Source organism: Vigna unguiculata, chromosome 3 (assembly GCF_037176805.1).
Source record: "Vigna unguiculata cultivar grain cowpea cultivar isolate G323 ecotype 2 chromosome 3, ASM3717680v1, whole genome shotgun sequence".
Lineage (NCBI taxonomy): Eukaryota > Viridiplantae > Streptophyta > Magnoliopsida > Fabales > Fabaceae > Vigna > Vigna unguiculata.
The window spans coordinates 66,684,118-66,697,739 of record NC_140794.1 but is presented as its reverse complement, the minus strand read 5'-3'; the positions used below and the strand labels follow the sequence as shown (position 1 = coordinate 66,697,739).

The 13,622-nt window shown below is 34.4% G+C and overlaps 3 protein-coding genes across 5 annotated transcripts; 2 read left to right on the top strand and 1 right to left on the bottom strand.

The window, feature by feature from the left end:
* Positions 1-420: 420 nt before the first annotated feature.
* On the top strand, positions 421-4,903 carry LOC114178150 (pto-interacting protein 1). Of its 2 annotated transcripts, none has more exons than XM_028063886.2 (8): positions 421-668; positions 1,994-2,086; positions 2,491-2,738; positions 2,863-2,989; positions 3,331-3,604; positions 3,883-4,015; positions 4,114-4,200; positions 4,419-4,903. In XM_028063886.2, exons 2-8 carry the CDS (start codon positions 2,005-2,007, stop codon positions 4,548-4,550), a joined length of 1,083 nt encoding a protein of 360 aa, XP_027919687.1. In that variant the 5' UTR covers positions 421-668; positions 1,994-2,004; the 3' UTR covers positions 4,551-4,903. The 2 variants fall into 2 exon arrangements, with proteins under 2 accessions (XP_027919687.1, XP_027919688.1); XM_028063887.2 differs by having other exon boundaries at positions 489-668; positions 1,999-2,086.
* A 987-nt stretch (positions 4,904-5,890) lies between these two features.
* On the top strand, positions 5,891-6,841 carry LOC114177128 (DUF538 family protein (Protein of unknown function, DUF538)). Of its 2 annotated transcripts, XM_085670827.1 has the most exons (2): positions 5,891-6,150; positions 6,236-6,841. In XM_085670827.1, the coding sequence occupies exons 1-2, from the start codon at positions 6,070-6,072 to the stop codon at positions 6,683-6,685; spliced, it is 531 nt and encodes a 176-aa protein (XP_085526953.1). In that variant the 5' UTR covers positions 5,891-6,069; the 3' UTR covers positions 6,686-6,841. The 2 variants fall into 2 exon arrangements, with proteins under 2 accessions (XP_085526953.1, XP_027918181.1); XM_028062380.2 differs by lacking the exon at positions 5,891-6,150 and having other exon boundaries at positions 6,157-6,841.
* A 1,844-nt stretch (positions 6,842-8,685) lies between these two features.
* On the bottom strand, positions 8,686-13,211 carry LOC114178498 (putative receptor-like protein kinase At5g18500). Its single transcript, XM_028064435.2, has 8 exons — positions 12,639-13,211; positions 11,380-12,046; positions 11,125-11,229; positions 10,644-10,766; positions 10,375-10,545; positions 9,889-10,018; positions 9,393-9,605; positions 8,686-9,245 (listed from the first exon to the last, which is right to left on the bottom strand). Exons 2-8 carry the CDS (start codon positions 12,024-12,026, stop codon positions 9,120-9,122), a joined length of 1,515 nt encoding a protein of 504 aa, XP_027920236.1. The 5' UTR covers positions 12,027-12,046; positions 12,639-13,211; the 3' UTR covers positions 8,686-9,119.
* Between the last annotated feature and the right edge of the window lie 411 nt (positions 13,212-13,622).

Below are 13,622 nucleotides of genomic sequence, written 5' to 3'. Positions count from 1 at the left end.
ATTTTATTTTTATATTTTTTAAATGAAATTTTATCTCTTAACAATTATTTTTGAAGTATTGTACGTTTTAAATTTTGTTTTGATCAGAACTTGTGTATTAGAACTAGACACAGCATAAAGTTAGTTTTCAAAAGAAAAAAAAAAGTAGTTCCAGTACGTAATTTATTTTTAAGTAATTTATTCTATATGAAAGGATATTCAAATAGTTTATAGTTTTAATTATTTTTATGATGATTCTTTACTGTTTATGAATATCTGGAACACTTACCATAAAAAAAAACACAATCAGTAATTATTTAATGAAACAAACATAAACAAACGTCCTTTATTTTATTGACTTGACTAATTTTAACGGAGATCGAGAGTAAGGAAAAGAATGGAAAAGTGGGCATAAAAATAAAGGTAAGTATCCGCGGTTTTGGAAATGGGATTTTGAGTGTTGACTTGGCAAACGCTGCAGTAGTAACAATAAATGTAAATAAATAACGTTTGGTGATGTTCATAAGACGTCTCTCGGTGAAGTCAAGGTTGCGCTTCTACGCACAAACAGAACATTTCTTTTTCTTCTGCGTTCCCTTCAAACCTCTTCTTCTTCTTCATCCATTTTCCGCTCCAAACACTACAAACGCTGCAACCACACACACCGTCTTCGCTTTGGATTCCGAAAGGTGGATTCTTCTCTTTCATGGCGCCGATTCCTGTTTCTGGGTTTTCCTTCTCTTTGACTACTTCATGCACTGTTTCTTTCTTCTTCTTCTTTTTTTTTTCTACACGTTTTGCCGGTTACCCTTTTCTTATCATGTTCATGCACGAACATCGATACTGGGAAGTTTTCTTTTTTAATTCTTATTTTTTTTCTGGGGTTCAACTCTGTCTCTTCTTGAACGATGAGATGGCAGAGTCCCTCTGTAAGAAGGAGGTGACTGCATGTGTATTAAACCCAGAATTCTCTTTAATCGGTTTGATTTTTCGCATGGTTATCGCTTTGTGGGGTTAATTTTCTTTAAAGTAGTTGTTGTGGTTGTTGTTGTTGGTAGTATTATTATTTTTCTTAATTGCTTTTTTGGGGGGTGGGGGAACACGTTTAAGGTAGTTCTGCATGTTTGTTTTTCTGTCTGGCCAGTTATCTTTTTGGGGTTTACACTTACAGGTAATGTGATGGTAGTATAGAGATATAAATATAAACAGTAGAAATAAGAAATTTTATAATTTTTGCTTCCGCAAGTTCGAGGGTAATAGGATGCAACTGTAACAGTAACTTTTGGTGAAATGTTTTCTTCTTCCTTCTTTCCGTTTTGTGAAATTGAAATTTGTTTTCACCACATTTATTTATCGGGAATGATATAATGTGCGGTTGGTTTTGATTTGTGGGTGGGGATGGCTAGTGAGTTTTTCGGACTTTTGATTTGTTTGTCGGTACTCCTGTTTGCACTTTGACTAATTACATGTAATTTGTTGTTCTGTCATGCATCAACAGATTAAACAGGAACGTGTTTCCTTTATGGTGTGCATCTTTTAAATGTCAATGTGAAAAGAAATAACCTTTTAAAGTTGAGAGGGGCAAGTTTTCTTGTCATCCCCTTTGTGGTTTTGGAAGAGACTGAGTATTTTTCTTCTATTTAATTTTATTTTATCATGTTCTTACAGATTTACTTTCAAATGGCTTATTGGTTCATGTCTAAATTCTATTTCCTTGTTTTGTCTGAAGTATTTTAATGGCGCACTTTATGTCCGTGTTCCTAGTTAGAACAATGAATGTCATTAAGTTTCTGTCCAAAAGGGAAATGATATTTGACAAAAAAAAGTTTAACTTAAGACATCATGTACTCTAGCACCTTGAACTACCTAACTACATTTGCGTAGGTGGTTCTTTTCATTTGTTTACGTCTATTGTTGTTTATCCTTAGGGGGGAGTTGGTATTGATAATATGTGCGTAGTCTTATTGATACTTCTTGCAGTAACTTAAGTGTTCCATTTGAAACTTTCCTCCAGAATAGAGGATCATGGGTTGCTTTGGCTTCTGCACGGGAGATGATAGTGTTGCAATTGCTGACAGAGGACCTTTCATGCAAAACACTCCTACTGGTAATACGCTATTTCCAGTTTTTTTTTCCTTCTTTAAAATTTCTGTTTACAATTCTATGTCTCATTGAATTTCATACAAGTCATCGATTCGTTGCCATGATTTGAAATGCAAGGGTTCATGCTTTGAGTATACTGTCTGTTCAAACTTTCATACAAGAGCAGTTTGAACTTGCTTCTCATTGACATTTCAAGTGTTATATTTATTTTTGTGCCATTCCCAAGTTACACCTTCTAAATTTGGATATTCCAAAAGTAGCTTGTCCTAACTTTACATTTATCTTCTATTCAGTGTAGTTTAAGTGATTGTATTAATGCTATATTTGTACTTCTGTTTGCACTTTAACAAACCTGCTTTTATTTTAGTACCACTTTTTTTTGGCTTTAATTCTGTTAGTACAATGCAGGGAACGCCAGTTATCATGGCAGACATAATGCAGTTCCTCCTCCTCGGCCAATAAATTTTCAACCTATTGCTGTCCCTTCCATTACAGTAGACGAATTGAAGTCTTTAACAGATAATTTTGGCTCAAAATCTTTCATTGGTGAGGGTGCATATGGGAAAGTATATCAAGCTACATTGAAAACTGGGCGTGCAGTGGTAGTCAAAAAGCTAGATTCCAGTAATCAGCCAGAGCAAGAATTTCTTTCTCAGGTTTGGATCAATTGTAGTCACAAAATTTCCAATGATAAAATCAGTTTGTAAGACATCATTGCATCACATTCTACATATCAGCAACTACGTTTTATTCAGTATTTTTGGCTCCAAAATTGTGTAGGTCTCCATCGTATCAAGGCTAAAGCATGAAAATGTTGTTGAGCTTGTTAACTATTGCGTTGATGGTCCTTTCCGTGCCCTTTCCTATGAGTATGCTCCTAAGGGATCCCTTCATGATATTCTACATGGTAAGCCATAACTTTTACTGTATTATCCCTTATTTTTTCTGCATGTTATACAGATATACTAAAAGTTTCAAACTTTTACTATTTATAAAGACTTCTATCTTGCTTAGGAACTGTAATTTTGAAAACAATGCCATCCTTTTGAGTGAAACTTAATGGCAATGTAATTTATCCTCATGTTTACTCACTAGTCTTGGAACTTTTACTGATTGGATGAAACAGCATGAAAAGCTATTCAAGTTCTTTTTTTTTTTGCCTTTGACATTGAAGCTGCTTTATATCCCCTCCCCCCACTATTTGTGTCTTCATTTTTGTTAACAATCAATGATAACTGGTGTGTATAGGACGAAAAGGTGTCAAGGGTTCACAACCTGGTGAAGTGCTCTCATGGGCTCAGAGAGTTAAAATTGCTGTTGGAGCAGCCAGGGGACTTGAATATCTTCATGAAAAGGCAGAGATCCACATCATCCATCGTTACATCAAGTCTAGTAACATACTTCTTTTTGACGATGATGTTGCAAAGATTGCTGATTTTGATTTGTCAAATCAAGCCCCTGATGCAGCAGCACGTCTTCATTCTACCCGTGTTCTTGGGACTTTTGGTTATCATGCTCCGGAGTAAGTCATTCCTGGGAGCCTAATCTACTTGTTTGAGTGCATGCTTTCTTCTTCACATAATGTTGAATAAAATAGCTTCTGCTTTAGTCAGAAGATGGAAAAGTAGATTGGAAAAAACATGAAAATCATAATTGAGAAAACTTAAAACTGATCTGTGGACAGTGATGTAATGAACTTCAACCCACTTTACAGTTAATTATAATCTGGCTTATGGTGTCTCTCTTTACCTTTTAAAAATTGTGGGTTTTTAGAACTTATTGGGCTTGTTCTTATGGCAGATATGCAATGACGGGACAACTCACTTCAAAAAGTGATGTTTATAGCTTTGGAGTTATACTGCTGGAACTCTTAACCGGGCGTAAACCAGTTGATCATACACTGCCCCGAGGACAGCAAAGCCTTGTCACCTGGGTAACTTTTGTGTTCTGTTAATGTTACTGTAGTGTTTTCTTCCAATTTCTAATTTGGATTTTGCACATTTCTGATTCTTGTTCGTTGTGTTTTATCAGGCAACACCAAAGCTCAGTGAAGATAAGGTGAAGCAGTGTGTTGATGTTAGACTGAAGGGAGAGTACCCTTCCAAGTCAGTTGCAAAGGTAATTACATTATATTCTCCGAAAAGGAATACTGTCTTCTAGTTAAACACTGATATATTCCAAAACACTTTCTTTTGCACATTTTTGCTGCAAATCTTTTATTCTATTCTCAACAAGCTTGAAAGAAATACATGCCACTCTGAACTTTTTGTCCATATAGAAATATGTGAATGGTTTTTCATTTCATCTAAAGATGTTGCTTTGATATTTTGCAAAAGATGGCTGCTGTTGCTGCACTGTGTGTACAGTATGAAGCTGAGTTTCGGCCAAACATGAGCATTATAGTGAAAGCTTTGCAGCCATTACTGAATACTCGTTCTACTCACGCAAAGGGATCACCAAACATGTAAATTCCAGAATCATTCATTCCTTCTTTCAGATTGCAGATTGCAGATTGCAGATTGCGTTGACAAGTTGTCCTTGTGATAGGTGTCAGTGATTACTGGTTTTAAGGCATACAGTATTAAAGTGTACAACTTGTGTTATTATATTTGTGGCTCAACTGAACGATGCTATATAAATAGTGATGTAGGTGGCAAGATCCTATCATAGATAGTTAAGTTTATGGCTTTTTTATTTTTGTTTGTTGTTCGGGTTTCCTTTTCTACAAGCCATGTAAAAGTGAATATATCTTACTTTTCATGGACAAAACATGATGTCTCGTTGAATTACAATTTTTTAATTTGATTTTCTTCTTAACTCATGGTGAATCTAGAAGCATCTTTATTTTTTCTTTTTCGATGTCATTAAGTTTTATATTAAATAAGGTGTTTGACAGCATCAATGCAATTTAATATGCCGGAGATTTACTGTTAGATCACCTTCCTTCCTACCAATAGTATTCATTGTTTTTGTTTTAAGGTTTCATTTATACCATTGAGCAAAAACATTCTCAAATTTAAATTATTTGTGTACTTAATGTTAAAAACAAACCGTAGAACAAAAAAAGTTATGAATTTCTTTTTTATAACTCAAAGTAGCTCTTTTCTTTAATTCAGTAAAACTAAGTTTTTATCAAATGGTTCCCATTCCTTCATTCCATCTAACATTATTTATGATTTTTAGGCATAATTATCTTAACTATGAAATAAGAAAATTATAAAAGATTAAGACATTCAGTTTTACTTAATTTTAAATTAATATGGAAAGAATGGATGTTCAAATTTCTTGAACCCTTTTCTTACAGGGGGTCTAATTAAGGAATCAATCTTTTGGATTACCTCTATAATTGCATCATTGAAAACATTTGGTTAATGTTTGAACTAAGTTTATCTTCTTTTAGAGTAAACGTCTGTCTTTCTTTAAACTAAAATCGAACCCACTTGGATTAAAAAAAAATGATAAAACTTGTGAGTCTTATCGAAAAGAAATTAGGAATGTAAAAAATAATAAATAGAAAAAACGTGAATGTCTTGTGACATTTTTATCTATTAAATCTCCTATGTTTCAATTGAACAAGCTACAATATAATAATCATGTATCCATGTTCTGTTCAGTTATTGAAACTGAAACTCTGACAATGAAACGTATGCTCCTAGTTGAAAAACAGGTTACCTGCATTGCTGTCAGACTCGACATTTTATTCTTGAAAATGCATCTTACAAGACTCTAACTTTGTTCACACTGAAAAAGTCCATACCTAACCCCACCACCACAACTCAGGCATGAAAACTGATTCATAGTTTCACCTATCTCTAACAAAATCCAACTACTTATTTCATTAGTTTCACACCAACACTTAAAGTTTGATCCTTTTTTTATGTCTGCAGAAGGTTATCATGAAATAAATGGTTATCACAATTCAGCATTAGTTATAATTGAACCCTAATCTAACCAAGCTAATGTAGGTAAACAACAAAAGGCCACCAAATGAAGAATGGTAGAAGCAAACGGGTAAACCACTGCATTCAAAAGAGGCCAACTTTCTGCATCACTTGTTATTATATAAGGGTAAGTTGTGGCTTCATCAATTACCATTCCATTGTTTTAGCTTGAAGACTTGTAATTGATTGCTGAGATGGCTGGTGTGGTGAAGGAGCGTGAAGGGGCAGAGATAGTGTATGGTTCTGAAGAGTGTTATCGCCACTCCATAGAGCTCTTAGAAGAGTTGGGTTTTCCAAAGGGTGTTCTTCCCTTGCAGGATTTGGTGGAGTGTGGCAGAGTTAGAGAAACTGGGTTCGTGTGGATGAAGCAAAAAGCCCCTTATGAGCATTTTTTTGAGGGAACCAACACCAGGGTGAGTTATGCAGTAGAGGTCACTGGCTATGTGGAGAAGTTTAGGATGAAGAAAATGACAGGCATTAAGAGCAAACAGATGCTGCTATGGGTGCCAATATCTGAGATGTGCATTGAAGATCCTAAGGCGAAGAAGATACTCTTTAAGACCCCTGTGGGAATAGGAAAGTCCTTCCCCATCATCGCATTCATGACCCCAGAGGAAAAGGAAAAACACCTTCTGTTGCAGAATAAGGTGATTGAAGAGTGATTATGATACATGTTACAAGTTTCTGAGTGAGATCTTAATAAATAATGAGCCACGACAGTATTCAAGGAAATTTTACTAGTTTAATTTCTATTTGTTGCTATCAATATAAAGATAATTATCATAAAAATCATTAATTATACTTTTGTTCGTTTGTTATTAGATGATCTTTATACTCATACTTCTGCTATAGATGCTATCTGCTTTTACTGTGCATAAACTGGTTTAGTTTCATGGGGCATGCAATTGCATGAACTGGTTTAGTTACAAAATGAACATCAAGTTACTAAATAGCAGTGTTGAATGCAGAATATGGAGACACTTGAGTGAGTTGTTGTAGGGCCTTTTATGGCTGACATACATAGTAGTGGAGTCTAAGATGGTGTTTGAAAGAAGATTATTTTCCATGAATGACAAGGTATGTATCTGCTACGTCTTCAAATGTACAGGAATGGAAAACAATCTTCTTAATGACTCATACCTTTCCAAGATTAGGTGTTTGTGTAAATCAAAATTTGCATTTCAATTTGTGTGAATGAATGTCATTTTGGCTAGGTATGATGTTTGTAGTGGGCATTCAGCTGGCCTCTAAAAGAAAATATCACCATTATCAAATTCTAACTTGTTTATAATGTACATTCTAGCTATATAAACATAAATTGATTTTTTTACCCAAAAGTCATCTAGATAGCATACTGCAATAAATATTTACACAGATAGTATATATATTTTTTTGGGTCAGAATTTGAGTTTGGGAGAATCTTTTAAACTATGATATGAAGAACCTGATTGAAAAACAAGTCAGAATTAGATGATCTGATAATCTAATTCTGAATTGAATTTTTAATTTTTTATTCATTTAAAAAAAGAGAAAGAGATTTAAAAAAAAAAAACTGTAAACTATAACAAATTTCCGAAAAGGAAATTCTGATATGAACAAAAAATACGTTACCTGTGTAAATATTTGACATATTAACTATTTGGATAAATTTTAAATTCAAGTGTACAATTTGGGTGAAAGAATCACTTGATAGATGGTTAGAGTATATGTGAATGTAAATTTCCATATTGAAAAGAAATGAACAAATTCAACAAGTGGAGAAGATTCATAAATATAATATTTTAAAAGTTTTTGAAATCGAATATGATGTGTTTTATTTTGTAACTTGATTGCTGTCTATGAATGAAAAGACTGTGTTTTAGGTTGATTAATGATTCATTTAAAGATTAAAAGAAGATTCTTAGATTTCTTATAGTGTCTTATAAATGTGTTTTATCACATTTATTTCTTCAAGTATAATTTCTATAAGTATGTTCTTAATCAACCACAATAATAGCTGACTAGTTACCCAAAAAACTGTGTGGTTTAAATTACAAATTTGATATTGAAATTTGATAATAAAACAATTTTTCCTTATTCACCCATGCTTTTAAACTTTTTGTGAAATGGTTTGGGTTAGAGTACTCGAACATCATATCATGTTCTGAAGGTGTAAGTGTCATAGTTGCTTCAAAAGAAAAGATTCATTATTAATTTTAATAAGTTTTACTTTATCTATCAACATATAATGCGTAAAATTCCATTAGGTTTAATTTTAGCAATACTCTTCTTGGCAAGGATTTGTTCTTTGAAAACAAAACTCCAACCAACAGCATGCGAAAAAAAAAAAGAAGCAACCAGAACAAGGTTAGGAGAGAATAATATTTGTCTTTGTCCACAATTGAATTAATTGAATTAATTACACTTTGTTAACAAATAAAAATTAATTATAAATTTATAATCTTTAAATATGATGCGTTAATACTCTTAGTTAGCTTAACTAATAGAGACATTATAACCTTCAAACCTGATTCATTGAATTTGTTAATAATACATCTAAACGGTAATTTCAGTAGACTTGTTTCATAGTATTGATTCATAAAATGAAAAATAAACATTATTCTAGTTCATCGGATTGCACAACAATTAATGGAGAGAGGCTACCATAACCATGGTACCATAGTAATGAAGAAACTTCCTCACTGTAATTATAGACAATAACCACATCTTTTGTCTTTCACGCTTTGGTAAAATTTTCTGATAATCTTCTACACAAGGAAACATGAATTCCTTATGATCCTAATGAGTGGTGAAACAAATAAAAAGACAAAGGGAAATGTATGAATAGCAATGAGCTGTACACACTAGTGTAATGTATAAGGGATCTTTTTAATCTCATATTAATACACAATAATCTACATTCTAACTTCTACATCTATGCTATAATAACAACAATAGGTATAAAAACCATTCCAAAGTAACTCATTCCTTTTCCATTTTTCTGGTGTCAAACATGGCACTTATCCAAACTCGGAAGCTCAAAAGAATGCAAAAAATTGCCCTTCAACACTGTACCTTATAATGCAATAGGCACCTTAGCTTATAAAATTCATGACTCTACTTCTTTTGGTTCCTTCTGCCATTGGACTTTGAATCTGGAGTGTCACTCTTCTCTGTGTCAGAAATCTCCTTCTGAGTCTCTACCTCCATATTCTCCGGTTGACTCTTCCGGCGTCTTCGATCCTGAAATGTCACCCACTTGATCAGAGAAACATACCATGTTTACTTAACAGAAAGAGTTTAATGATGTTGCAAAGACACAGGATGAAATGTTCTTGTAAAAGAAAAAAACAACTGTGATGCAAAAGTTCTTGTGATCTGATATCAAACCTCTCGGGGTATGGGATACTCCTCTGATTCAAGCATGCGGACAACCTGACTCATCCTTGGTCTTTTCTCAGAATCTGGATCAACACATCTCAGAGCAGTCAAAAGGGCACGTTTAAGGGCACTTGTTGAAGGCCTGGTCTCAATGTTAGGGTCTACCACCTCTTCTGCACGCCTATTTCCAACCATCATCTTGAGCCAGTCAACCAAATTTACCTACAATAACCATCCAAAGATCAGAAACACTGTTGAGATGTTTGATAAGTCCTTAGTATGATAAGGCAGTGTTATGTCAAAAATGAAGTTACCAACTACTCCATGAAAATTTCTAATGTACATCCTTCTTCATACTTTAAATTTAAATTTAAGCAAAGATATGTACCGGTCAAAAAAGGTTCTTAAACTCTTAACAATTAGACAATCCACTAATAAGAATACATAAACACATGCACATTAGTGTCTTGATTTCTTAAATTCTTTACAGGTTACAGTGACACACCTCAGCTGCCGGTCGGCTATAATCCACTGGGTCCCTTCCGGTGATCGCTTCGAGGAGCAACACTCCAAAACTATAAACATCACTCTTCTCATTTAGTAAGCCAGAATTGGCATATTCTGGAGCCACATATCTGAAAAAATGCAATTGAAGCATGAAAAAGAAGAATGCAGTAAGCCAACTAAAAGTAAAAAAAGCTAATTCGGGGTCACTTTTATAGAACATTGCAATCTTTTCATAAATATCAAGGTAAAAATGTAATGCTTGATATCCATTTAATCTGGTGCTCACTGATATTCATGGTTAAATTGCTGAGAAAATTTAACCAAAGAGGTTAACTGTACAATTGGTTACTTTGCACTATAAAATACACTAAAAAAAAGGTTAAAAGAGCAATAGTCAGTGGCTTGTAGAATGAAAAATACCAAGAAAAAGTGTTTCTGAATCGTAAAGAATTTCCTAATATTTTGGCATTAGAAGAGAACTTACCCAAAAGTACCCATTACTCGAGTTGTGATATGACTTTTTCCAGCACCAAGTAACTTTGCCAGCCCAAAGTCAGATATTTTAGCATTGAAATCATCATCAATTAGAATATTGCTTGATTTAATATCTCGATGTACAACTTTTGGCTCAATTGCCTCGTGCAAGTAAGATAACCTGCAATAGAATCATAAATCAACAAAAGGATACTCACCAAAACCTAAGAAGGAAATAAAAAAATGGGGGAAAATTAAGACAGTGCTAAACATGCATACGCTTTAGCAGTTCCAAGAAGAATTTTAATCCGAGCATCCCAAGTAAGAAAACCATACTGCCTCATGGCTCCATGAAGCCATTGCTCTAAATTACCATTGTTAACATACTCATAAACCAACAACCTGAAATAAACAGAGAATTCACTAGGGGTCAATAATCCAAATCATACAAACAGTACCCAACAATGAAACTATCAAATAAAACAATGGGCACTGTTTACTAATAAATTATGTTACAAAAATCCTCAACATCATTTGTAGCAGTTAATTGATTTACAAGATACTGCAAAAATTGTTGTGTAAACAGTTTCAATCAAATGACCAATCAATTATCACAGCAGACACAAACAGTTAAACACACATGCATGCACAATTGCTGACAAATGACAATTCATCTTCGCCGATTCCAAAAATAAATAGAATAAAACACAAGTGGCATCTGAATATATAACAGAAATAAAATGACAAAACAATATACTACCTGTGAGTCCCTTCAATGCAATACCCCAAAAGTCTAACCAAATTCTTGTGTCGCACATGGCCAATAGCCTCCACTTCCACTCTAAATTCCTTTTCAGCTTGTCCTCTGCATGATGGCACCAACAGTATTAGATAAACTAACCCGAAGAAGACATGCTAATAAAAATTAAAACAAGAGATCAAAAACTACTAGATTGAAGCTGAAATTAAATGCAACAGCTGTGACCTACTTAAACAATTTAATGTCAAAACTTACAGATTATTGAGTAGCTTCTTAACAGCCACAGGGCTCCCATTGATTAACTGGCCTTGATAAACAACACCATATCCACCTTCACCAATAACATTGTCTTTGGAAAACCTGTTTGTTGCAAGTTCTAGGTCCCTTAATGTGAACCAGTGGCCCCATCCAAGGTGAGAAAATTCAGGTAGACCGGACAAGGGAGACGGTGCAGTTATAGGATGTGAAGAAGACCTGTAGGTAGAAACAGATTTGGCACCACTTTCTTCACCTGATTGAGAGCCACCATCATCTTTCTTAAGATGAACAAATGAGCCCGATTGACTGCTATTTTCCCCATTCTTTGGTTGGATCAAAACCTTTTCAGAGTCCCTGTCACTAAACCTGTCATACAGACTCATAAAAGCTCCATTCTGAGGATGATTATTGGATGAAACTTGATCAACTCTAATTTCCTTGATTTCATCTGAAACAGATAGCATGTGGCTAAGGGGAAGCATGCCATTGACTCTTCTGGATTTCTTTCGTGAAGTAAGACATATTGATACCACCACAAGAATGATTATAATGAACAACCCAACCAGTATCCCCATTAGTTCCCATGCTTTCAACCCAAATACAGACGTTTCCTTGGACAGCCCCGAACTTAGATCAGATGCCATTCGTAGCTGCCAATATGTATCTGCAGAAGTCAATGTTATGTATAAGAAATCACTTCAATGTACACAGCAAATCATGTTGCAAAATAAAGCACATTATTGCCAAATTACTGGGCCAACACCAAATTCTTGCGTTGGATTCCTCGCACCATACATACAACTATTTTGAGAAAGAGAATCTCAAATCCAGTCATACCAAATTCCAGAAGGAAACTAAATTTTTTGATATTCTTCCATGAGTAAAAATAAATAGAAAAGGGTATTCTTTTGTTGAAAGAAACTCAGTTCCCCAATAAAAGTGCAAATGGAAAGAAAACTAAATTGTACACGACAAACTCAGCTTTCATATCCCAGAAAACCAAATCGAGGATCAACCATAGCTCTGAAAGAAATCTGCAACAAGTTGACTCAAAGTCTTTTGGACATTACAAATCTCAAGTTTATAAAATCGGTTTAAAGCAGAACTTGATAACCAAATTAGAAAGAAAGACCAAAGCCTCGTTCAATTTATACACATGAAAAATGAGGCCAACAACAAAACTTCAAATTATCGAACCCAGCAAAATAGCAATGACCACAGAAACAACCCATTTGAGAACATCCCTTTGTTGTTACCTTCGGGCAACTCGGCAGAGATTTAAAGAGAAGACAGTGTTCACAACAAAAATCCTTCAGAGATTTTTCTGGAGCCTCTTTTTCTGACCCCGAATCCACTTAAACACTAGATCTCTTATGCAGTCAAAATCTGCTCTTGGATGTGAACACGGTGGCACATGCCCAGTCAAACCCCATTGTGAAAAATATGATTTTGGTTTGTGGGATTCCTCAACTGTGGCAATGGGTCTGTGTTTCCAATCCCAAAAATGGAGCTTGTCAGAGCAGCAGCATTCCCCCCTCCTCACACAAACAGAAAGGAGAAGGTAAAGACAAGGCACCGACCCTTCTGTGTTGTGCAGTTGCGGAGGGAATTGAAGAACACAAGAGGCACATGAATTGGTGGGAAGAAGGAAATGGTGTGGTTGGGTTAATAACAAGGCATGGAATTATCAGTGGTAGGTGATAGGCAAGTGACATGGACTCACATTGCCATATGGTAAAAAATAAGCATCAAATTGGAAACTTTCTTTGCTGTTTCTTCAAATTTCTTCCCTCCCCCACATCCTCTCTCTCTCACATTCCCTCTCTGCGTATACCTTTCCCTTTCTAATTTCTATTTCCACTCCCTTTTTTTTATTGTTTTTATTATTCCTAAGGTTTCTTCAGACGGTGACAGATAAACAGATGCTTCAATGGTACTATTTCACATTAAATACACAAGTGTGGAAAGCGAAAAACAAACAGTAGGGTGAAATAAAATACCCTTTTTTTTAGAAACACTATAGTAACATGGTCATTGTAAAACTTACCATTAACCATGATGTAAAAATTCATAAATTTATGGCTTTTCTGATATCTGTTTCTTCTTCTTCTTCTTCTTTTCTTCTTTCATGTTATAAGTCAAACTTCAATTTTAAATATCACTGCTACTAGTTTTACATTACACTGGAAATCAGTGTGGTCTTGAATACTGCATAGTTGTAAGAAAATAAAAATCAAAAA

Bases quoted from the DNA above. Each gene is read 5' to 3' on its own strand.
- LOC114178150 (XM_028063886.2), top strand. From the start codon at position 2,005: ATGGGTTGCTTTGGCTTCTGCACGGGAGATGATAGTGTTGCAATTGCT. The intron at 2,739-2,862 runs GTTTGGATCAAT...AAAATTGTGTAG, and splicing joins AGCAAGAATTTCTTTCTCAG to GTCTCCATCGTATCAAGGCT. The intron at 4,016-4,113 runs GTAACTTTTGTG...GTGTTTTATCAG, and splicing joins AGCAAAGCCTTGTCACCTGG to GCAACACCAAAGCTCAGTGA.
- LOC114177128 (XM_085670827.1), top strand. From the start codon at position 6,070: ATGAAGAATGGTAGAAGCAAACGGGTAAACCACTGCATTCAAAAGAGG. The intron at 6,151-6,235 runs GTAAGTTGTGGC...GGTGTGGTGAAG, and splicing joins TCACTTGTTATTATATAAGG to GAGCGTGAAGGGGCAGAGAT.
- LOC114178498 (XM_028064435.2), bottom strand. From the start codon at position 12,026: ATGGCATCTGATCTAAGTTCGGGGCTGTCCAAGGAAACGTCTGTATTT. The intron at 10,546-10,643 runs GTATGCATGTTT...ATTCTATTGCAG, and splicing joins CTTCTTGGAACTGCTAAAGC to GTTATCTTACTTGCACGAGG. The intron at 9,606-9,888 runs GTGTGTCACTGT...TGGTTATTGTAG, and splicing joins ATAGCCGACCGGCAGCTGAG to GTAAATTTGGTTGACTGGCT.